The sequence below is a fragment of the Cetorhinus maximus genome, chromosome 11, assembly GCF_964194155.1.
Source record: "Cetorhinus maximus chromosome 11, sCetMax3.hap1.1, whole genome shotgun sequence".
NCBI lineage: Eukaryota > Metazoa > Chordata > Chondrichthyes > Lamniformes > Cetorhinidae > Cetorhinus > Cetorhinus maximus.
Window position 1 is genome coordinate 61,790,940 of NC_135889.1, and position 26,071 is coordinate 61,817,010.

The 26,071-nt window shown below is 42.3% G+C and overlaps 1 protein-coding gene across 4 annotated transcripts in view; it reads right to left on the reverse strand.

The window, feature by feature from the left end:
* Positions 1-26,071, reverse strand: part of rapgef4a (Rap guanine nucleotide exchange factor 4a) — a 346,899-nt gene that overhangs the window by 241,580 nt on the left and 79,248 nt on the right. For all 4 annotated transcript variants that reach the window (XM_078552090.1, XM_078552089.1, XM_078552088.1 and 1 more), the window contains exon 4: positions 24,976-25,122. In XM_078552090.1, the coding sequence (XP_078408216.1) occupies positions 24,976-25,122 (147 nt within the window). The remainder of the gene's footprint in view (positions 1-24,975; positions 25,123-26,071) is intronic.

Here is a 26,071-nt window from a genome sequence, read left to right on the forward strand (position 1 = left end):
CCAATTAGGCTGACAAATCTGCAACAGAATGGTGTAACATTGACGTTTTCCTTCAATATGAAAAACAACATAGAAGCTCTTGGGACCAAGAGTTTTCTGGATTATAGAAATTCCTGTTGCGAGAGCGTGGGTGGAATTGAACATGGACAAGTGCACAGGTTTAACTGCAGCTTGGGGTTAAGTCCTGGAAACACGAGTGCCTCAGGAAGCTAGCTCCATCACAGGGACTTCCCCATTTAACTCCAGTGCATTATGCTGTGCGCACACAACCTCCATGGCAGAAACAAGTTGTCAATTTCAGTGTGTTAACCACTCAATAACAGCAATATTAACATGGCTTTTCCAATTTAACTGCGGACGTACAGGTTTCCTGGGCATCTTGCTAGTTCCAAAAAGCAGGACAAGAACACTGCAACAACAGGAACTGAAGACATAACAGGGAAATATGCAAATAGGTGTTGCTACCCTCTCGGTGCTTCTTTCTTGCCTGCCTGTGTGAGAGGCTTTGTTTACAGTATTTGGGCTGAGAAGTTACTTCTACAATTTTGGATATGTCATCTACACTTGATGTACACACTGATCTGCAATATCAATCTATCAGGGCAACATGGCATAAACTGCACCCATGCCAATTTGGAACTCAGATGGGGGACCAAATTGACCAACACCAGAAGAAAGAACAGTATCAGCAGGAATAGAAACAGCTCTGCTACTCACAGACCTGCTGCTCCACAGGAGAGACAAAGGATTGATAAGAGGTGCAGCATGCAGGAGGCCATACCAATAAACACAGTCTACAGGTAAAGATAAGCATCCTCTGGAACACCAATAGGTTGTCATGTCAGGTAGGGCAGACATTTGCAACTTGCTGCAACAAGACATGTTACTAAGTGGACCTGGTTGCCATGCTTTCAGTACCTGTCAACGTCACCACCAACTTCAGCACTTCTGGGTCCTTCCATCTGGACCTGCCAGAGACAAATGCAGGATTTTGTGGTAGGTTCAAGGTCGCTGACTGACAGCTTGTTTGCTACAGCCAGCAATTATGTCAATCTTTCCTGCAACGGTCAGGACGAACAGGCACGGGTTTGTGATTCTGACTGGTTTCTCACAGGTGCAAGGTGTCATCACCTGCAAACATGTGGCAATTGAAACAATCCCAGGAGCATTCACCAACTGCAAGGCTTCTGCTCCATCGAGGTGCAGCTATTGCACAACCTGAAAAAGATGTTCAAGCAGGCATGCACAAGATTCCCAGGCAGCTGCCATGATGCTTTCGTCCTGCAGCAGTCAGCCCTCCTTAATTTCTCACATCTTCAGAGAAAATGGATACCCACTTAAAATATGGTTGATGGCCCCTGTGAGGAATGAAACAAAGAGGCCGAGGAGTGATACATATGAAAAGCAGGTGTGCCATTGAACAAGTTATCGGCATGCTGAAGATGCTCTTCAGGTGCCTAGAAAGATATGGCGCCGCCCTTCACTACCCACCAGACAGGGGCTTCAGAGCACAGAGCCTCTTCAGATGATTTGAGGCGGGAGGCAGTGGAATGTGATGCAGCCAATGCATCAACACAAACATCACTGCCCAGGTCATTAAAGAAGTTTCACCAGTCCACCCACCTGACAAACACATGCAAAAGCTACCATCCCACCCTATTACAGTAACATAAAAGCAGTCCTGAAAGCAACCAAACATTTCTTTCACAGCCTCCTATTGCTCAGCATTAATTCATGAGCATTTATCAGAAGTGAAAAGTGCCAGGCATCAAACAAAAATGGTTAGGATGGGATAGTGGAAAGAAATAATATACATACAGCTCAAAATTAAACAAACTTACCAATCTAACTTTGTGCAACATGCCCACATGCAATCTTTTTTTTTCCATTCATGGGACGTGTGCATCGCTGGCTCAGCCAGCATTTATTGCCCATCCTCAATTGCCCTTGTTCAGAGGGCATTTAAGAATCAACCACAGCGCTATAGGTCTGGAGTCACATGTAGGCCAGACCAAGTAAGGATGGCAGATTTCCTTCCCTAATGAACATTAGTGAACCTACATGTGGTTCATGTACATGTAGGGTTTTTATGACAATCAGCAATGGTTTCATGGTCACCATTAAACTTATAGGGCAGAATTTTGCCCTTGTCGTGCGGGATCAGCAGGGACAGGCGGGGGCAGTCATGCCTGCGATCGACAGTGCACCACGATTTCAATTAAGGCCCACCCAGCGTGGTAGGCGAGTGGCAGGGCTGAGCGCTGCCTGTGCGGGCAGGGGGAGGAGGGCAAGCAGACCTAGCACGGAGCTGCCTCAGGGAGATGAAGAATATATTGAAAAAATTATTAAAGAACAGAAAAATTTAATGAAACATGTCCCCTCATGTGACTCTGTCACATGAGCAGGGACATGTTCATATTTTTAATTAAAAATTAAAGCTTTTTATTTTATTTGTTTGATTTTGGAAACCTCATCCCGCCCATGGATGAGGTTTCCAAAAAGATGCAAAGGCCGCTTGGCCTTTTCACCTGCCCATCAACCGTTAGGTTGAACGGGCAGTGAAAAATTAAGCACAGTTGATAACTTAATGACTTTAATAGGCCTTTTAATTGTTGGTGGATGCGCTGCCAGCTCTGGTGCGTGCCTGCCAACCGAACTATCACACGACTGCGCGTAGACATGCTCGGTCGGGTCAGGCGCGTGCCCACCCGCTGAGCTAAAAATCCTGCCCATAATTCCATACTTCTATTGGACTCAAATTCCACCATCTGCCATGGTGGGATTCAAACCCAGGTCCTCAGAGCATTGCCCCTGGGTTTCTGGATTACCAGTCCAGTGACCAATGTTTATTCTTTCTCTTCTGAGTACTCCAATGTGGTGCAATCCCTGTAGTTTCAGCTGAGATAGAAGCATCCTGCTCACCTCCCCTCTGACCGTGGAGATGTTCTTGGCTGATGTCCTATTGGTTGATCAAAGATTCAAAGGGGCAGATTCTGGCATCACTACACAAGGCAGCACATGTGGTACTGACTGAGGGACGGGGGCAGTGAATAAGAAGTGAAAGTGCTTTGAGTGGACTTCCTACTTCCGCTCACATATCCCTGCTAATAAGTTGAATATCAAGCATTCTGGGAGTTATCATTGACTAGAAACTGAACAAGCCATAAAAATAATGTGGCTTCAAGAGCTGGTCAGAGGCTGGGAATTCGGTGAAGAATAACTCACCTCCTGACTCTCCAAAAGCCTGTCTACCATCTACAAGGCACAAGTCAGGAGTGTGATGGGACTCTCCGCTTACCTGGAGGAGTATAGTTCCCACAACACTCAAGAAGCTTGACACTATCCAGGACAAAGCAGCCACTTGATTGGCACCTCATCCATCACCTTCAACATTCATTCCCTCCACCACTGATGAACAGTGGCAGCCATCTACAAGAAGCACTGCAAAAACTCACCAAGGCTACTTTGACAGCACTTTCCAAACCCGCAACCTCTACAAACCAGAAGGGCAAGGGCAGCAGGTGCATGGGAACACGACCACCTGCAAGTTCCCCTCCAAGCCACACACCAGCTGACTTGGAAATATATCACTGCTTCTTCACTCTCTCTGGGTCAAAACCCTGGAAATCCCTCCCTAACAGCACTGTGGATGTACCTACATCACATGGACTGCAGCAGTTCAAGAAGACAGCTCACCACCAACACCTTCAAGGGCAATTAGGGATGGGCAATAAATGCTGGCCTAGCCAGTGACACCCACATCCCATGATTGATTAATAAAAACAAGAAACACTTTGCTGCAGATCGGTGAGGCAACAAATGGCCAAGACTAGGGTAACAATCACCCCATTAACCTGAAACATGAACTCTTTCTCTCCATAAATGCTGCCTGGCCTGAGTAATTCCAGAATTTTTTTGTTTTACTTTAACATTCACCCTATTTGGTGGCATTCATCTTATGCAAGCCATTGGTAGAGACCTGCATACACTCATTTGATTTCCTTGTTTGATGCTCCATGTAGGTGGTCACACTTTCCATGGACAAAACCATAAATCAAAGACTTACAATAAATGCCATTCATGCCAGGAATGGACTCCTCCAGACTCTCTGCAAACATGCATAGCGAGACTGGAATGCCCACTAGTACATCACGCATTCTTTGCTTCAAAGCCAGAAATATCCTGTACATCAACAGCCCAAGGTACAACATCATCTCTGCCCAACTGAGTAGAGCTTGGCGTGTCCTGCAGCCTCTGACAGGGACTCTCCACTGCTGTCCCTATCTACACCAACTTGTTCACTTGTAATGTTAAAGTCGTCAGGTGCAAACCAACCAACTTCCATACTGAGCCCACAGAAGTTGGAGTCTCTGAGCTGATGGATGGTCTGCACATGCCCCTTAATGATGTACCCTTCACACATGATATTTCACTCACAGCTGACATCAAGTCAACATGAGTAAGTGTTATATGCTATGTTGCTGTCTAATATTTAATTCTGTCACCACATATCTGGGAGGCCCACATCTCCGAAGACCAGTCATGCCAGGACTTCCTTGATGTCCAGCACCTTCTCTCCAGCTATCCTTCGAGAGAACTTGCAGTTCGCTGCCTCTCCCTCATGTTCTGTGCTCTCTTCTCCAGCAAAGACAGAAAGCAGCGGTCTCGGAGTGAAAGTCAAGTAATGGCATATGTTGAAGGCACAGATGGACACCATTTGTTGAAGGTGACTATGAACGTGAGGCATGACTTTGCACAAGGATGTGGATGGATGTCAGTGGTGGATGGATTGATGGTGATGAGAGAAAATACACAGGCACTGATGAGTGTTCCTGCAAGTTAAGTTGGTGAGAGGAGTGATGCACTGGAGTTGGCTTGAGAAGACAGAGTTGGAGGTGGAGTTGGTTGAGGTGTTATCTAGGTGAATGTGTCCCTGTGTTCACCTTTCCCATCCTGCTTAGGTCATTAAACTATATCCTGCATTGAATCCATGAGTGTGTGGCACAATGCTCCTGCTGTTTACCTTATGGGCAACCTTCAGCCACACTGTGTTTCATCAGTAGGTACCTTCCCCCAAATAAGGAATAGTATCTCCCTGCAGCCCCTTATAGCTTCCAGCAGCACATCCAGGGAGATGTCACTAAAACATGGTGCAACATTTGAACATCTGTTCCTTCTGAACCAATTCCTTCTGTTTCACTCCGGACTCCAAACTCCCTCAAGTTACATGTTTGGACTGTCCCTTTAAATACTGGAGTTGAAATCAACTCACATAGGTTGTCATCACATGTGCTCAGGCCAATTGGTCGGAAAATCCAGAAATTATATGCTAATGCAGTGGCCGAGTGAGAAAGCCACCGAGTCAAGTTACACTTCCTTCCAGGTTTCCATGTGCTACCGGAATACCCCACTCCAAACCCTGCTCCCAGCATGTCGCAAAATTAAAATGCAGCCCTTTAAATTCAGTAAAGACCAGATTCTTGCTCTTTCTCCAGCTCATGAAGGAATGGAAAAATGTTTCCCTTGACCTAATGATACTTTCTCCGTAATCACGTAAATAGTGAAGGCACTGCCAAGAGTCGAACAGACCCTTGAGCTGAAACAGAAATGCCAAGTTCAAACCAACAAAGCAAATTGCCCTTCTGAATTTAAGAACAGCCCATTGGTGTGAACTACCTTTCGAGTTGGACACCGTGTCCAATGAAATATTCTGCTATCTAAAGAAAAACACAGTCAATACAGTCTGATTCTATCCTTGATACTTGTTTTTGGGCAGTAGTGACAAGAAGTCACAGCTGGTTTCAGCCAGGAATGTTTTTTTTTCTAAATTTACTCCTTGTCTGAACTTTTTGGCTGCACACAATGCAAACAAGGGACAGGATCATTAGAGTCCTTAGTATTTTAAATCACCATGAGATAATGGAAAACTTCTGTTCATGTACAACTGAACCAGAGAGGAAAATTTAATGTACTATGTTCAAGCAAAATTTTAAAAAGTCTTAGAACATTAATTAAGCAAATTTTTCTTGCACCTACCTTAATCTAATTTAATCTGGATTTCTTAAAATTGGATGGCAGCTCAGTGACAGCCACAGAAGTTGCAGAATTAGGCTCATGTATAATTCTCTCTACAGAGAGTTCTAAATCCAGCCTAGTTGTTTCCCACCTTCCCCCAAGGAAGGGGTGGGTCAGGACAGGAAACAGAACGTCAAGGAAAGGTGATACACTTTTCCACAAGGAAGCAGGAGAATAAAAAGAAAGTGAGTCAGACTAAACTACAATCACTTTCCAGATGCCTAATAAAAGCAGCAATGGTGAAGGGCTGAGAGTAAAGCAGCAGGTCACTCTGTCAATTGAAAACAGGCTTTATGGAGGCATAGTCCAGGGCAAAAAACAATTATCACAGCACAGTCATATTCCAACTTGGAATTTCTGTGCTGTCCAAATATAGTGATGACTAACTGAGGTGGCAGTGAAGTAGCATAGATAAGGGCAAAAAGTTGCAAAGGGACATTGATAGATGAAGTGAGCGGGCAAGACAGTGGAAGATGGAGTTCAAAGCGTGAGGTCAACAATTTTCACTTATCAGAATATTTTCCTAAAGGCAAAAAGCTCAGAACTGCGGAGGAGCAGAAAGGTTTAGGGATCCATGCAGAAGGAATCATTAAAAGCAAGTGGACAGGTACAAAAATTAGTTAAAAGGCTAATGGAATGTTTGCTTCTATCTCAAGGAGGATGGAATATAAAAGTATGAATTGTATCCAACCCTGGTTATGCCACATCTGAAGCATTGCAGTTTAGGCACTGCACCTCAGGAAGGATATATTGGTGTTGGAGGGGTAGAATGCTTCTTCACCAAACTGATACTGTGGCTAAAATTATGAGGGCAGATTGTACAGTACAGGATTGTATTCCCCAAAGTATAGAAGACTAAAGGTGAAAAGTTTAAGGCGAATAAAAGCATTTGATAGTTTCTCTGAATCTATTTTCTCTGGTCAAGGAGTCTAGACTAGGGGATATAATCTAATATAAGAGCCAGGCTACTCAGGGGCGATTATCTAGAAACAGTGGCCCAGATCTCCTGGTCTCTGGATTGTCGGAGACCTGACATATGACCCAACATGTACATCAGGGCCCTGCAGAATTCCTGACACACTGACTATAGGTATTGCCCAGGAAGTTTGAAATTCTGATGGGTAATTCCCCTGCTGTCCAGGACCATCCGAGAAAGTCTTTAACTTTGAGTTAGAATCGGAGACTTTGGATGGTTTTGGCTCACTTACCTGGATAGTAACCTAGGAAATATTAGACAGAAAAATCCTAGTCTAACTCCTGGGTAAGTATACAAGTGACCCCCCGCCCGCCTAACTGATTCCACCCCCTAACCCAACTAGCCGCAAACCCCGACTCCACCCCCAAGCAACCTCACTAGCCCCACCCCCACCGCTCCATCCAGACAACCCCTCACAACCCAACCCAACAACCTCACTTACCAACATGCCAACCCACCCACCTGCCCACCTACCTCGCATACTCTACCACCTTACCCACTCACCCATTCACATTGGACATTTAAACTTACCTCATGACAGATAATGCCATAAAAAAGGGGGCATGGCTTCTGCACAGATTCTCTTCACTGCTGTGTGAGGATTTCTGTGCTGAGGGAGTTCTTCTGCATCATGGCTCAGAGGTCAGGGTGTTCTCAGCATATGCAGGTAAGTGGGTAGTTTTCTGTCTGATCAGCACAGACGCAGGGGTTCCGACACTGATCGGAAGTTTGGGTCAGTTATTCACATAACGGCTCATGAAATTTGGAACTCTCTCCCCCAAAATGCTGCCGAGGCTAGGTCCAATGAAAAATTCAAAACTAAGATATGTTAATAGATTACGAGATATGGAGCAAAGACAGGTGAATGGAGTTAAGCAGAGACGAACCATGATTGAATTGAATGGAGGAGCAGGCTCGAGGGGCCGAATGGCATACTCATGTTCCTATATATTTTTTTAAAATATCATATATTGTGATCAATTGCTGAAAAAAATTAAAGGGCTCAAAATTCTGTTATCTTTTGGGGGCAAAAGTACTGTTGTTCCAGTAAAGGGAAACAGGATTTAGGGTGCAAATCTGATCAGAATTACACCCATTCTAAATACGTGTAAAGCTTTAGTAGAATTGGTTGCTGCCAGATGCCTATCAAAGTGATGGCACCCTAAACTGGCACAATAATGTGGGCAAAAGCTGCTAGCCCAGAAATTCCACCATTTAAACCAGAATCACACACAACTTGGTCAGTAGAAAAGGGATCAACTATTTAGATGCTTCACCTGTTGAAGTTGCAGGCTTTGGCTGCCCACAAACTCTGTTTAAAATATCAATTTTGACTGGAGGAGTGTTTAGAAAAAACTTTTGGTTAGCTATGCAACTAACAAAAGGATACAACTGATTAGTATGTGTAGATATATGGTTTCAGAAAACTGACTAATTAAAAAAAGACTTCCAAACAACTGCTGGTCTGTAAACAAAAGAATAGAAATATTTGCCAAAGTTATTTAATTTAGCTGATGAAAGTTTATCAGCTGGATAGTAAGAAAACCTAAAAATACAGAAAAGCAGCAAGAGACAGTGAGAGTTCAGGGTCAGCCTATGGAGCTTGTCAGAGCCATGTTCAAAACAAAAAAAATCGAGGTGCGGCATCACAGGAACATCGTAAATTGATTGGCTGGTGAATATTGCTGCTTAGAGATTGATTTTAAACAACTGGCAAATTAAAATAGTAGCTGGAGAGACTTGCCTTATATTTCCAAGTAATGTTTATTACTACCATTAAGGCATGTTAAGTATTTGTAGAATTTTATCAGTATTAGTAAGGTTCATTAATAGTAGCGAGGTTTATTAATAGCATTAAGATTTATTAGCAGTGGCAAGGTTAACTAATAAAAGGAATGGCAGGGCTACTCCAACCTCTAGAATGCACGTCCTGTGCTATGTGGGAGCTCCAGGATCCATACTTATCCTGGATAGCCACTTGTGCAGGAAATTAATCAGTTGCAACAGCTTGAGCTCCAGGTTTTGAAACTTCAGCAGCAGCTGGTGTCACTGCAGTGCATCCATGAGGTTGAGAGCTTCATGGATAGCATGTTTATAGCTGTGGTCATCCCAGAGGGGGGAAAGAAAAAGGTGAACAGCCAGCAGTTGTGGTACACATTCGTACAAATGACAAACAGAAAGAGGAATGTGGTCCTACTGTCAGAAATTAGCAAGCAGGATCTCAAAAGTAGTCATCACCGGATTACTTCCTGTACCACACGCAAATGAGTATAGAAATAGGAGGATAAGACAGATGAATGTGTGGCTGGAGAGATGGTGCAGAATGGAGGGCTTTAGATTCTTGGGACAATGGGACTGGCTTTAAGGGTGGTGGGACATGTAGACAGGCTGGATATGTTGCATCTAAATAGAGCCAGGACTGAGTTTGTTGTGGATGTTTTGTTAGTGCTATTGGGGAGGGTTTAATCTAACTTGGTAGGGCTGTGGGAACCAAGACATCAGAGAAGAATACTGGGAGAGATAGACAACACTCGAGTAAGGAATAGAAAGTTAATCGGTGGGGTCTGAGTAATGGAGAAAGCAATAAAATCTAAATCAGGATAACTGTGCATGTATGTGAATGCAATGAGTGTGATAAATAAGATTGGGGAGTTACAGGCACAGATTGCCATGTGGAAATATGATATTGTGGCGATAACAGAGACCGGACTCAAAAGGAGGGCAGGGCTAAGTGCCTGGATTCAAGGTATTCAGGAAAGATAGGAAAGGAAGAACAGGGGGAGGGGTGGTGGTATTGATTAAGGGGAGCATTGCGGTGCTGGAAAGGGGATTTCTCAGAGGGGTCAAGGACAGTCTCTATTTGGCTAGAGCAAAGGAGCAAAAAAAAGGTGCATTACATTCCTCAGTATCGTCTCTAGACCATCAACTAATAGGTAGGATGCAGAGGAACAAATTTGCAAGGGAATGATAGAGAGGTGCGAAAATTACAGGGTAGTTATAACAGGGGACTTTAATTATCTGACTATAGGCTGGGATAGTGGTAATGTAGAGAGCAGTGGGGGGCAAGGATTTCTTGTGTGTGTTCAGGAACATTTTCTGCAGCAGTATGCTTCCAGTTGAATGAGAAAGGAGGCACTGCTAGACCTGGTTCTTGGGAATGAGGAGGGCCAATTGGATCATGTGTCAGTAGAAGAACATTTAGGGGACAATGATCATTGTATTGTAAGGTTAAGGCAGACTGTGGAAAAGGACAATGAATAATCCAGAGTAAGAATAATTAACTGGGGGAAAGTCAGCTTCAGTGGGGTAGGATTGGATCTGGGCCGAATAAATTAGAGCCAAAGGTTGGCAGGAAAAACAGTGGCTGATCAATGGGCAACCTTCAAAGAAGAGATATTCAGGCACTGTCAGGATATATTCTCTCAAAGTGGAAAGGTAGGGCAAACAAATCCAGAACTCCCTGGATGACAAAAGGGGAAATTAAGATAAAAAAGAAAAAAAGTGTGCTTATGAGAGATGTCAGCTGGAAAATACAATTGAGAAGCAGGCTAAATATAGATTGTTCACAAGAGAGGTGAAAAAGCAAATAATGAAAAGAGACTAGAAGCCAACATAGAAAAAGGGAGTCCCAAAGTCTTCTTTGGCATATAAATTGTAATAGGACCGATTAGGGACAAAAATGTAATTTAGGTATGGAGACAGAGAGCATGGCTGAGGTCTTAAATGAATACTTTGCATGTCTTTACCAAGGAAAAAGATGCTACTCAGACCATGGTGAAAGAGGAGGTAATGCTGACAATAGAAGGGTTTAAAATTAATAAAGGATGAGCTATTGGATAGGCTGCCTGTATTTAAAGTTGATAAGGCACCAGGACCAGATGAGATACAGAAAGAATTAAGCGTGGAAATTGCAGAGACACTAGCCATAATTTTTCTGCCTTACTTAGACTTGGAGGTGGTGCCAGACAGCTGGAGAATTGCAAATGTTACAACCTTGTTAAAAAAAAGTGTTAAGATAAGCCCAGCAACTACAGGCCAGTCAGTTTAACTTTGGTGGTGGGAAACTTCTAGAAACAATAATTCGGGAAAAAAATTAACAGTCACATGAACAAATGCGGGTTAATTAAGGAAAGCCAGCATGGATTAGTTAAACATGATTTTCCCTTAAACTTGAAGTTTTTTGAAGAGATAAAAGAGGGGGTTGACGAGGGCAATGGACTTCCAAAAGGCATTCGATACAGTGTCCCACAGACTTGTGAGCAAAGGTATAGCTCATGGGATAAAAGGGACAGTAGCAACATGGATATAGAATTGTCTGAGTGACAGGAGACAGTAATGGTTAATGGATGTTTCTCAGGCTAGAGGAAGGTTTGTAGTGGAGTTTCCCAGGGGTCAGTATAGGAACCCTTGTTTTTCCTGATATATATTAATGACCTAGACCTTGGTGTACAGGGCACAATTTCAAAATTTGCAAATGATACAAACTTGGAAGCATTATGAACAATGAGGAGGATAGCGCAGAATATCAGAAGGACATAGAAAAGTTGGTGGAATGAGCAGACAGGCAACAGATGAAGTTCAATGCAGAGAAATGTGAAGTGATTCATTTTAGTAGGATGAACATGAAAAGACAATATTAAATAAAGGGCACAATTCTAATGGAAGTGCGGGAGCAGAAGGACATGGGTGAATATGTGCATAAGTCATTGAGGCAGCAGGACAGATTAAGAGAGCAATTAATAAAACACACAATATTCTAGACTTCATTAATAGGGGTATAGAGTACAAGAACAAAGGAGATCATGTTGAACGTTTGGCCTCAGTTGGAGTACTGCGTCCAGTTCTGGGTGCCACACTTTAGGAAGGATGTGGAGGCATTGGACAGAGTGCAGGAAAAGATTCATGGGAATGGTTCCAGGAATGAGGAACTCCAGGTATGATTGGAGAAGTTAGGAATGTTTTGGAGAGAAGGCTGAGAGGAGATTTGATAGAGGGATCCAAAATCATGAGAGGTCTGGACAGGGTAGAGAGGGAGAAACCATTCCCACTCGCAAAAAGATAGAGAACGAGAAGACACAAATTTAAAATAATTGGTAAAAGAACCAAATTCATGAGGAAAATCTTTCCGCAAACAGCACGTGGTCAGGTCTGGAACGCACTGCCTGGAGTGCCTGGTGGAGGCAGGTTCAATCAAGGCATTCAAAAGGCAATTGGACGGTTATCTGAAATGAATTGTGCAGGGTTATGGGAGAAGACAGAAGAAAGGCACCAAGTGAATTCCTCATTCGGAGAGCCAATGCAGACATAATGGGCTGAATGGCCTCCTCCTGCTCTGTAACAATTGTGTGACTCTGTGATACTGGTCAAATCTAGTGTTTTTGCTCACTGACTGAAAGGCCAAAAATACATCTTGACAGCAGGGTGTAGGTGGCAGCAGAGAGCAAGGTTTCAGAGTGAAAGAGATATAACAAATTTTGCATGAGGAGATTTGATGCAAATTCCCATTTGCTAACAAAATAATTATTTTGTTCCACTTATTATACCTCCCAACACTGCAAACAGCCAGGTTTTTCTCCATGTATATCTGAGTTGGCTTCATTTGAATAATTTTTTTCACAATATTTCAGTGCTGCGTTTTCATAGCCTTCACAGTTCTGAGATATAATTTATGGGATTTATAATGCATATTTTTTAAACAAGTGCATTATAATTTAGAGAAAGTATTCCAATTATTAAATCCAAGGTATTCTAAGCATTTTCCAGTTTTGGGAATTTTATAAAAACTACAGCCTTGCATGACCTAGTTCTACCTCCTTTCCAAGATTCATGAACATCCTTCACTCCAGCGTGTTCTTGTCCCCATTTATCGTCCTGCCCCCTACGTCTTCTTATCCCATTTATTATTTCTCCCCTTGCCCAGTCTCTTCAGAGCTACATTCATGGCTGTTCAAATGCTCTCTGCTACTTTCAAGTTTCTAGTTTCTTCGGCCCAACCATCTCCTTTCATCATGGAAACAGTTTCTCCACAACTCTATACACTACCAGGATGTCCTGCGAGACCTCAGGTTCTTCCTTGAATGGAGGCCCAACTCATCCCCATCCACCATCACCCTCCTCTCCCTAGCTGACCTGGTACGGAGACAAGCTTCTCCTTTGACTCCACTCACTCTCTCAAAATAAGAGGCATTGCTATTTAGGGGCATACATGGAGCATTTTCTTTCTAATTTTACTCTGGTTCCCTCCCTCACCTCTTTCTCTGGTACACATGGGTATATCTTTGCCACTTCCTGCTCTTGCCTTGGAAATCAGGTATCCCATGTGTAAAGAGCGTTCTAATAGTACACTTTCATTTTAGCATGGTTTGTAAGTAATGGAACTCACCCGAATAGCACTGCCTCTATTTTTGTTTTAGTGCCATTTCTGCTCACGTTCAATCTGCATTTTTTTTTAAATAAAGAACTCCGCCACTGCACATGCTGCCTCTTTCCGATCCCCTTGCTCCTCCTGCACACCTCTGCTGCTTCCCTGTCTCACCCCCTCACCACCCCTCTCCCTGTGAGCAAGTGCTGGGGCGGGGGGGGGGGTGGAAGCAGGAAGCAATAAGGGGTCAGGAGAGGGAAATGGCAATGAGGAAGTGACCGAGGGGGCCAGGAGAAGGACATGGCAAGCAGAAGGGAGTGAGTTGTGGCAAGAAGGGCAGCAAGCGGGAGACGGGAACCAGAGAGGAGATAAGTTAGTAAGAGTAATAAGGAGGGAAGGAGGATTATTAGGTCAGTTAGGTTCAGGGCAATCAATAGGTTTTTAATGTAAAAATTACAGGTCAGGAACTTAACCCACCTTTTGACATGCTTTCTTATGGAAAAGTGATTTTCATTTAGCATGCTTTTTTTTTAAAGGGAAAAAATTAGTATTGCTAAACGAGGGATAGCTGTATTTAAAAAAAAACTTTTGCTTCCAATTTCCACACTTCCGTTGCCTTCACATGGTTCATCTTGGACTCTCCTTTCTCAACTTGTCAAATCTCCATTTCTGGGGGTAGGCTGTCAAGCAATGTCTACTATAAGGCCAATGACTCCCACAGCCAACTTCATTACTTTTTCAACTACCCAGTTTTGAATAAGGCCTATTCCATTTTTCAAGTTTCTTCGTTGTGGCAGTTCCAGCGATGCCACTTTCCACACAAGTGCTTCTAAAAGATCTTCTTCCTTCCTCAAAAGAGGATTCCCTTCCATCTTCATTGACAGTGGATTCAATCATGACCATCCCATTTCCCGCACTTCTGTTCTCACCCCTCTCCATCCTCCCAGAAGGAAAATAGGTCCTTGGTGTCCTCACCTTCTACCCCAGCAGCCTTCATATTCAGCAGATCATTCTTCAACATTCCTGCCACCTCCTGTCTGATGTCAAGGCCAAACCAGTCTTCCCCTCCTCAGCTCTTTCAGCATTCCAAAGGGACCATTCCCTTTATTACGCTCTACATCATGACACTGGTCCACTCCAAGCACAAATGCAAATCTGCCCTTTTACCTTTTCTCCTCCCACCACCCAGGACCTCAACACTCTTTCCAGGTGAAACAATGGTTTATTTGCACATGAATTCATTGCTCACAGTACAGTCTCCTCTACATTGTGAAGACCAAACAGATTGGGTGACTGCTTTGCTGAACACTTCCATTCAGCCCACAAGTGTGACCCTGAGTGCCAGTTAATTGCCATTTTAATCATCCTTCCCACTCTTAATTATCAGTCTATGCCCTCCTACATTCTTGCAATGAACAAAGAAACTTGAAGAACAGTGCCTAATCTTTTGATTAGACACTTTACAAATATAATTTTCAGTTCAATTATTTCAGATCATGTAACAGCTCCTATTTTTTCCCTTCACAGCAGATGCTAGAAATGGTTCTGCTATTGCTTTTTACAGCTCAACTAACCCCAATTTAAAAAAAAAAATTGTACCATTACCACCTTTAAGTAGCAGACATTTTTTTTTTCATTTTTAATAAAATGTGATGTGGGTGTCATTAGCTAGGCCAGTATTTATTGCCCATCCCTAATGGCCCTTGAGAAGGTGGTAGTGAGCTGCCTTCTTGAACTGCTACAGTCACTGTGGTATGGGTACACCCACAGTGCTGTTAGGGAGGGAGTTCCAGGATTTTGACCCAGCGACGATGAAGGAACGGCGATATATTTCCAAGTCAAGATGGTGAATGGCTTGGAGGGGAACTTCAGGGTGTTCCCATATATCTGCTGCCCTTGTCCTTCCAGGTGGTAGCGGTCGTGGATTTGGAAGGTGCTGCCTAAGGAGCCTTGGTGAGTTTCTGCAGTGCATCTTGTAGATGGTACACACTGCTGCTACTGTTCATCAGTGGTGGAGGGAGTGAATGTTTGTGCAAGGGGTGCCAATCAAGTGGGCTGCTTTGTCCTGGATGGTATTGAGCCTCTTGTGTTATTAAAGTTGCACTCATCCAGGCAAATGGAGAGTATTCCATCACACTCCTGACTTGTGCCTTGTAGATGGTGGACAGGCTTTGGGGAGTCACAAGGTGATTTAATTATCACAGGATTCCTAGCCTCTGACCTGCTCTTGTAGCCACAGTATTTATATGGCTAGTCCAGTTCAGTTTCTGGTCTGATCTGAAAACTCTTTTGTCTCCACAGATAAGCCTGACCTGCTGAATTTTCCAGCATTTTCTGTAATAAATACACTCCCCGCCTACACCAGCCACACTTACCACAGGCAGCTGTTTATATTGGACAAATAACCCTCCTTAAGTTTTCCAGTACTACGGAAATCGACTATAAATGCCATTTGTGACACGCAAAGTCCACTGGTTATTTTGGGCAGTTCAATAACTGTTTTATACCTCATTATCGTATTTGCTTTTAAATTCCTCTGGATTATTCTGTGTCTGTTTTGAGCTGACAATCTCTGTATTAACAATCACTGTTCTGAAAAGAACTGCAGCCATGGTTCAGTTGCCAGTAACTGTAGCAGCAAGTTAAGAAATCCTGATTGATAAGTTGTCAAAATTCAGCACAATCAGCAATTTGGAAACATCAAAAACTTTTGGTTTAAACCCTGCACAAACGGTCTGTTGGTCTCTTTAAATTTTGTTAACGATAACCAGGAACGGAATTGGAATCGGAATCCAGTCAATTTGTTTTCCTTCTCTGTTCCCATTCTCTCTCTCTCTCTGTCCAATATTTATTTTGGGTTAAATCGCATTAACACCAATATGCCCACCATAAACTAATAAGTGCGGACTGAACCACAAACAGTTAATTTGATCACTGGTTTTAACATATTGTAATTCCGATAGAAAATTAACTTTAAAATGTTTACACTATATATTGCACAGTATGTGTTCATTTCAGAAAACTAATGAGTTTCATTTTCACCTGAAAAGGTTGAATAGTTGAAAAATGCTCGAGATTGAAAATGCCCCTAAAATATGTCACTAATGAGGATTATTATATTTTTATACTTTTCAACCAAACTAGAACAATGAAAAATTTGCAGGTCAACAAATAGAGTAAAGCCCCTGGAGCTTCACCACATACTCTGAAAGTCACAAATGCATGGTTGTGGTAAACTTTAAGTGAGGTGCCCAATTTGATTAGTTATAGAAACGCTTGTAAATAAAAAGAATGAAAAATTCTGCAGCCACGGTTTACACCAAATTGTATTACTCTTTGTTTTGACATCTTTCCTAGAGCAGATGTGCAAGTCCAGAAGGATTTAGTAACTAACAGGAGTAAGTATTGCGATAGGTGTTAAATATTATATTGGGTATCCTGAGGTTGTGAAAGGCTCTATATAAAAGGGGAGAGAAATAAAAAAAGTGCATTTATGGCCTCAATGATATGAAACAGGTCGATTTATTAATTTCCCACACAGAATTCCAATATCAGCTGGGCCATTGTAGGGAGGCATCAACTGAATGTCAGTCAGTTCCTCAGTAACAAGGGCAGAGAGCACAATCTGAACAAAACAGCAAATGATCACAACAGACAGGCACATCTCATCAAGAGTTCCGTTAAAAACATTTCCTGCACTTACAACTGTCAGAATACATCAGAAAAGTTTGTTAGGTGTATACATGGCTTTCATAATTTGCAACTGGACAAGCATGTATAGAAAGGACGAGGTCATCCATTGGAGATTATAGTAATAATTTAGTGGGGCTGACTTTCATTTGCCAATGTTTATAAACTGACACAAATTGGACACTGGGGTCAGAAAAAGGGGCAGCAAACATTCTTGCTGGGTCTCTACCTCTTAAGCACATGTCATCTCAGAGCAAGAAACTCCTGTCTGAATGATTATAGTACTTAAAATGATGTTGGAGTGATACTGTAAAGACTCCAATGTCTTTTTCTCCCTCTAACACCACCACAGCACAGCTTCTAAGTCATCTCACAATGAATGTCATACATAATGCATATTGAAAGCTATATATGAAAGATAGTTTAAAGTACCCAGTAAGAAGATCAATTCAAACAGTTTTAAGGCTATCTTTGCAGCATTTTTCTTCATTTTGTTGCTTTCTTTTCTACTGAAAAGTATGTTTTCACAAGCCTGTGTGTTAGTTCTTCCCCAACACTGGCATCAAGAGGAACCCCCTTTGTTGACATATTTAGAAAATGAGGAAGGATGCATTAGACATGCTTTGTGTCCACCCACAAGTGCTCACAGATAGAAGTGATTAGACATCACATTCTAAGAGATTAGTTCATTTGGAGACTTCAACAACCCTTTCTAAAACCTTTCAGAATTTTTGTCACCTCTGTGACATTTCCCCATAATTGTCCACACCTCTTTAAATGTTGCTTGCACATAATTCTCCAATTCTTCTGTAAGCACCGATGCAAATCTGTAACTCAGTGAATAATTGTGAAATAGATGCACTCAAAAATTTGAGCGTAACGACTACATTAACGTTCAGGCAGGATATACGCAATCTCTTGACCATGCAGAACTGACTTTGACCATCACAATTTTATTATTAACAGTGCAACTTCCTTCAAATAAATGAGCATCATTTTCATGATTAAAAACTAATGCAAAATAACCACTTAATACTTTTGCCATCCTTGGGATTCTATATGGGCCTGTTGGGGATCGTTCAGCAGCTCTACAAATGCTTAGCAGAACACTAACTTCTAATGTGGCTTAAAAGAAGCCATTGTCACTGCTACCACAATACAACACATCCAAATATGTTTCAGGCATGATCACCTAACTCAAGTACAGACCAGGGACTGAATATTGAGCTCGCCTGATCAGTGTACCTAATAAATTTTACCATAGGGGTTATCCACTGAATATTGAAGGAATTAAGAAGGATACTTATCACTATGGTGATATGTGAATTTTTAAGTATGTTTCTATAAGCATAAAAAATCATTGTCATCCAACATAAGGAAAACCTTTTTAATAAACCTATTTATAAAAGTTATGGTCCAGCTCACTCAAGACAAAAGTAGCATCCTTTTCATTGCGTGACTATGGATTCTTAATAAATATTTCCACAGTTTTGTTTACTTATGATACATAAACTACAATAACAATATCGAACAACAATTGAAGTAGTAATTGGTAGAAATTATCAACCTTCAAAACAAGTTAATCTTGATTAGATCCATTTTCCATTACAGCAATCATAACATTATAAACTTAAACCAGAAAAAAATTAATGCAAAAGTATGTCTGGCTCATCATAACTAGCACACTGCATTCCAACGTAATAGTCAGAGAAACATTGCACATTGACCTGTTTCCATCTCATCAAACTTGTATTGGGTTGTTATGAAACCCAAGATGAGGATAGATGGATTAAACTACAAGACATTGATGAAGCTGACATCATAGAAAGAAAGAACTGAATAATTCGTGAAGTAGACCACATGCTTAATCAATACTTTTACATTTAAGTAGCTGTTTTAATATTATCCAATTCCACAATTATTAACCAATAAATTGAATGTTATTATTTACTTCCATACCCTCTTAAAGGAGCGCATCTGAAAATATTGGAGACAGAGAATCTTCTCACAAGCTAGAATTCCCTATAATTAGATTATGATCAATAGTTCTTGAAGGAGCCAGTGAATGTGAATACTTTCCTGAGACAAAGTATTCATTTGCTTCTTTCACATGGTATCAAATACACCCTACCATCACAGACTACTATATAGAGCCTGCGGAGAGGAACACAGTTAACGTTTCAAGTCCGTATGACTCTTTGAAGAGTCATACGGACTCGAAACGTTAACTGTGTTCCTCTCCGCAGATGCTGTCAGACCTGCTGAGTTTTTCCAGGTATTTTTATTTTTGTTTTGGATTTCCAGCATCCGCAGTTTTTTGCTTTTATTATATAGAGCCTCTGTTTTTCCTGCTTTGATCTGATGTGTCAAGTCCTTGAGGGTGTGTTATTGTGATTGATGGTTCACTTTCATGTATCAAGTGCCAGGTGGAGTTCATTCATTTGATTTACTATTTAGACAATGTGGTCTTTGCTTGAACAGATTTTGCATGCACACTTTTAAATTAGCATTCTGAATGCAGTCACATGCAATCTATGTGCACTATTAATTGCTTAACTTGAGAAGTAGGGTTTAGAAATGTGTGTTGTTTATATTTTGGTTCTCAGAATTTGATGGGGGGGTGGATGCTAAGACGATTTTCCAATTATATTTCCATTCCTTTCAACTGAATTAACTACAACTAAGTTTATAAAAGTAAAGGCTATTGATAAATAAGTTTATTTTTTTTTAAATCACCTAATGATTATGTTTGGAAATATTACAATGCCAATCCCTATGTCAGGCAAGCTAGTAACTAAAGTTTACATATGTGTAGTTTTTAAAATTCTTTTCACAGGACGTGGGCATCGCTGGCTAGGCCAGCATTTTTATTGCCCATCTCTAATTGCCTTTGAGTTAGCAGTTACTAGTGTCCTTCTCTGAGGTAAGGATACAGAGCACTTGCAAATTTAGCTTTGCCCATCAGTTACTGCTCTGTGCAAAACAACACATCAATGAGGACTTCCCTCTTGTGAGTTGTTAAAACTAGTAACTGAATTCAAGCCAATGGAAAGCTTGCTAAAACCTCCAGCTGATTACCACCTACGGCCCTCTCCCTCAGCTGGTAAATCTGTGTTCCTCCATCTTCAACACCAATTGGAAGAAGCACTGAAGGTGGCAAGGGCATAAAACGTAATCTGGGTGGGGGACATCAATGTCCATGACCAAGAGTGGCTCGGTAGCACCACTACAAGCTGGCAAGTCCTAAAGAACATACAGGTGCTTGACTGGGTCTGCAGAAGATGATGAGGGAACCAAAAAGAGAGAAAAACCTACTTGACCTTGTCCCCACCAATCCACCTGTCGCAGATGCATCTGTTCTTGACAGTATTAGCACTGCACAATCCTTGTAGAGATGAAGTCCTGTCTTCATACTGAGGATACCCTCCAATGTGTTGGGTGGCACGACCCCCATCTAAATAGGATAGGTTTAGAACAGATCCAGCAAACCAAAACTGGGCATCCATGAGGCACTGTGGGACATCAGCAGCAGCAGAATTGTACTCAACCACAATCTGTAGCCTCATGGCCCGGCATATCCCCCACTCTACCAATACCATCAAGTGAGGGTTCAATGAAGAGTGCAGGAGAGCATGGCAGGACCAGCACTAGACATACATGAAAATGAGGTGTCAACCTGGTGAATACAGGACTACTTGTGTGCCAAACAGCATAAGCAACATGCTATGGACAGAGCCAAGCCATCGCACAACCGACGGATCAGATCTAAGCTCTGCAGTCCTGCTACATCCAGTCATGAATAGTGGTGGACAATTAAACAACTAAGCAGAGGAGAAGGTTTCACAAATAGCACCATCCTCAATGCTGTGGGAGCCCAGCACACCAGTGCAAAAGACAAGACTGAAGCATTTTCAACAATCTTCAGCCAGAAGTGCTGAGTGGATGATCCAACTCGGCCTCCTCCTTAGGTCCCTAGGAACACAAATGCCAGTATTCAGCCAATCCGATTCACTCCATATGACATCAAGAAATGGCTGAAGGCACTGGATACTGCAAAGGCTATGGGCCCTGACAATATTCCAGCAATAGTACTTTTGTTCCAGAACTAGCCATGGCCCTAGCCGAGCTGATCCACTACAGCCACAACACTGGCATCTACCAGACAATGTGGAAAATTGCCCAGTAATGTTCTGTCCACAAAAAGCAGGAGAAACCCAACCCGGCCAATTATCGTCCCATCAGTCTATTCTTGATCATCAGCAATGTAATGGATAGTGTTACTGACAGTGTGATCAAGCAGCACTTACTCAGCAATAACCTGCTCACTAGTGCTCAGTTTGGGTTCTGCCAGGGCCACACAGTTCCTGACTTCATTACACCCTTGGTTCAAACATGGACAAAAAAGCTGAACTCAAGAGGTGAGGTGAGAGTAACTGCTCTTGACATTAAGGCCGCATTTGACCAAGTGTGGCATTAGGGAGGCGTAGCAAAACTGAAGTCAATGGGAATCAGGAGGATTGGAGGACTCCACTGGTTGGAGTCATACCCAGCACAAAGGAAAATGGTTGTGGTTGTGGGAGGTCAGTCATCTCAGTTCTAGGACATCACTGTAGGAGTTCCTCAGGGTAGTGTCCTAAGCCCAACCATCTTCAGCTGCTTCATCAATGACATTCCCTCCATCAGAAGGTCAGAAGTGGGCATGTTTGCTGATGATTGCACAATGTTCAGCACCATTCGCCACTCCTCAGATACTGAAGCAGTCTGTATCCATATGCAGCAAGACCTGGTCAACACTTAAACTTGGGCTGATAGTGGCCAGTAACATTCATGCCACACAAGTGCTAGGAACAACCATCTCTAACAAGAGGGAATCAAACCGTCTCTCCTTGATATTCAATAGAATTAGCATAGCTGTATCCCTCACTATCAACATCCTGGGGGGTTACCATTGACCAAAAACTGAACTAAACCAGCGATATAAGCACTGTGTCTACAAGAGCAGGTCAGAGTATGGGAATTCTGCAGACAGTAACTCACTTCCTGATTCCCCAAAGCCTGCCCACCATTTACAAAGCACAGGTCAGGAGTGTAATGTAATACTCTCCACTTGCCTGGATGAGTGCAGCTCCAACAACACTCAAGAAGCTCAACACTCTCCAGGACAAAGTAACCACTTGACTGGCACCCCATGCGCCAACTTTAACATTTACTCCATCTACCACTGATGCACCGTGGCAGTCGTGTCTACCATCTGCAAGATTCACTGCAGCAACTCACCAAGGCTCCTTTGACAGTACCTTCCTATTCCATGACCTCTACGACCTAAAAGAACAGGGCAGCAAATATATCGGAATGCCACCACCACCCTCCAAATTACACACAATCCTGACTTGGAATTATATCGCTGTTCCTTCATTGACGCTGGATCAAAATCCTGGAACTCCCTTCCTAACAGCACTGTGGGTCTAACTACATGGCATGGATGCAGCGGTTCAAGAAGGCGTCTCACCACCACCTTCTCAAGGGCAATTAGAGTTGGGCAACAAATGCTGGTCTGGCCAGCGACGCCCACATCCTGTGAAAGAATAAAAAGAGATTCAAAATAGACAGTTTAGACATGTAAGGTCCTGAGGGGTCGTGTCCAGGTGGATATGGAGAGGATGTTTCCTCTTGTGGGAGAATCTAGAACTAGGAGCCACTGTTTAAAAATAAAGGGTCATCCATTTAAAACAGAGATGAGGTGAAATTTTTTCTCTCAGAAGCTTGTGAATCTTTGGAACTCTCTTCCTGAAAAGGCGGTGGAAGCAGAGCCTTTGAATATTTTTAAGGCAGTGGTGGATAGATTCTTGGTAAGCAAGGGGGCGAGAGGTTATTGGAGGTAGGTGGGATGCAGATTTCAGGTTATTATCAGATCAGCCATGATCTTATTAAATGGCCGTGCAGGCTCAAGGTGCTGAATGGTCTACTCCTGCTCCTTGTTCGTATGTTTGTATGTTCGCAGTTTAAATGTGATTTAAGTTTCGCATTAGTCAATACACTTGGTAAGTCCAGTGACAAGGATTACCAGTAACTTCAGATAGCAACTACAGCTCCTGACTTTTTCTTTGACATGAGAAGCTGGCGGTATTAGATCAGTATGTCAGCCTGTCAGTGATAGGCAGGTTGATTATTGAGAGTTAGGATCTTCAGTCGGATTGTTGATGTAGACCTTCTTATTCTATTCTCTCAGGCTTCTGGAGCCTGCTCTGTTTTACCTGCTTCTATTTCTATCTACATCACCACCCACTGCCTCAGCTATTTATACTTTCTCTGTGACTCACAAATTAATTTCACAAATTATGCCTTTTTTCATATCCTGTTAATAGCACTACAGCCATTTAACGTCTCCTGTTTTCCATTTAAACACTCACTTTTATATCTATATGTTTTCTTTGCCCCCTTCCCTTTGTTCCATTCCTTTTTAATATGTTCTTAAAAGCATATTTTTAACCCCTTGTGGACTGATTCTATATTTATTGTTGTAAGTATGCCACTTTCAGTGACTTGATAGGCTGGATTTGCCACTACAATCCCACTAAAGCAGAGGATGAATGAAAATTCAGGCAGTGAAGCCTACCACCACCTCACTGCCAAACCTGTATGTTACCCCTCTCATCCTTTTCAGAAGTGTCATTGGCCTTTCCCTCCCCAACCCCTGCATACAGATGGAAGTGGAGATGGCACCTGCCCTTCCAGTGAATTTCCTATCCCTTCTGTCTGTGTTAGAATTTCCATGGGATACCATCAGGAACTTTGTGGTAGGCCTGGGAAGTGGCCCTGAGGTCCCCTCAAGGAGTGAAAAAATCTGATCTCCTTCCCCAATTTTTTTTCCGCAGCACTTACATGATAAAGGTTCTGGTCTCACAGAATCATACAGCAGAGGGGAGGCATTCAATCCAATGTGCCTGGGCCAGCTTTTTTTTTAAAAAAACAATCCAATTAGTTTCACTTTCTGGCTTTCCCTTCTAGTTCTGTAAAATCTTACTTTTGAAATAAGTATCGAATTGCCTTTTGAAAGTTACTATTGAATGCTTTTCCATAGTGGTAGCATAGTGGTAATGTTCCAGGGGCCTGGAGTAGAGGTCTGGAGACACGAGTTCAAATCCCATCATGGCAGCTGAGGAAATTTAAATTCAATTAATTAAATAAAATTTGGAATAAAAATGCTAGTATCAGTAATGATGATAATGAAGCTACCAGATTATCATAAAAAACCCATCTGGTTCACAAATGTCCTTCAGGGCAGGAAATCTGTTCTTATCTAGATTGGCCTACATGTGACTCCAGAACAATAGAAATGAGGTTAACCCTTATCTGCCCTCTGACAATGGTATAGCAAGCTACTCAGGTGCATTCAAGAAGGTAGCTCACCACAACTTCTCAAGGACAATTAGGGATGGACAATAAATGCTGATCTTACCAGCGATGCCCACATCCTGTGAATGAATTAAAAAAAAAACCTTTCAAGCATTCCAGATATAACAACTTGCTGTGCATTTTTTTTACCCATTCAAACTCTGGTTCTTTTGCCATTTTATCTTAAATCCATGTCCACTGCTTACTGCAGCACCTCCAAAACAATAGAAATTATTTCATATCTTTTTACTCTATAAAAACCAGTGATATCAAATTAATTAAAGCCGTGCATTTACATTGCTGATTCTCATTGAGCTGCATCCTCAGGCTTATAACAAAAGTGCATTTGCAAACAACAACACTGTAAGGAGATGCTATAGTTCATTGCAAATTATATTAAGCAGATACTAAGTTTACCATTCAAAACAATTGTACATCTTCTTTTGTAACAAAAAGTACATGCTGTTTTCAGATTTACCTCCCAAAGTGTTTTGAAGTCTTTCTGTTCAATCCGAAGAAGCTCACTGTATTCTTTGGTAACAATTGTAGCATGGCGGGGAGTGTTGTCCAGAATTGATTCTCCAAAAGCTGTTCCAATTCCCAGAGTACAAAGCACGACAGCATCCTTTCAAAAATCATAAACCAAAAATGCAAAATGTTAAAACAAATAATAATGTTTTAAATAGGAAAATTATTTTGGACAATTGGTGTAATACACTTGCACATTATAAATAATCTAGTTCTTCAAACATTTTCTCTATTATTCAGAAACGATCCTCTTTTGCAGTCTTATGAGGGAGTAGAAATTTGGATATACCCATTTTTGGGTACAGAGGGGGGATTCTGCAGTTGAGTGCTGAGGGCTGAGTGGGCACCCCCAATACTGGGCCTCAGGCCTAAATACAATGCAGCCAGCACAATGCCGACAGCCAGTCAGCAGAGACCAAATGACGATCAGGCCACTGCTAGCAGGAGATAGAAGGCTGTCAAGGAGGATGAGGTCAGGGATCAAGACTTAGGAGGCCGGGTAGTGGCATTACAGACTGGGGAGCAGGAGGAAAATAATGGCAGAGGGGAGGATTGGCAACCTGCATTCTTTAGATGTGCAGTGGAAAGGGGAACACGTGACCCTCCTGGCTCCCAATTCAGTTGAGTAGCTTTAAAAACATGCCATGTTGGTAGCAGGCACTGACACAATTGCTGCATCAGGGCAAACCAATCAGGCCCATGTACAGCCATCGGTCCCCTTATTTTGCACATATAAAGGGCCCTAATGCCTGTTTCAGGCTTGGGCACTAGATGACAGCTTCTCTTCTTTCCCAACATGATGAGTGGCGACCTTCAGTCAGAAATGCAGGATATTACCTTGGGATCTGAGTGAAGCTTCACCTCTGCCTTGAACATTTATAAACAGTTAGTGATGTGAGGATCACCATAAGTCAGGAAAGTTGATGTGAGACTCTAAGGTTTTAAGAGAACCCAGAGTTTTTGATATGAGGTTCATGGGGCAGAATTTTCCCCTCCAGCACATGGCAGGTTTCGTGGCAGGCAGGGTAGGAAAATTTGTTGAGAGG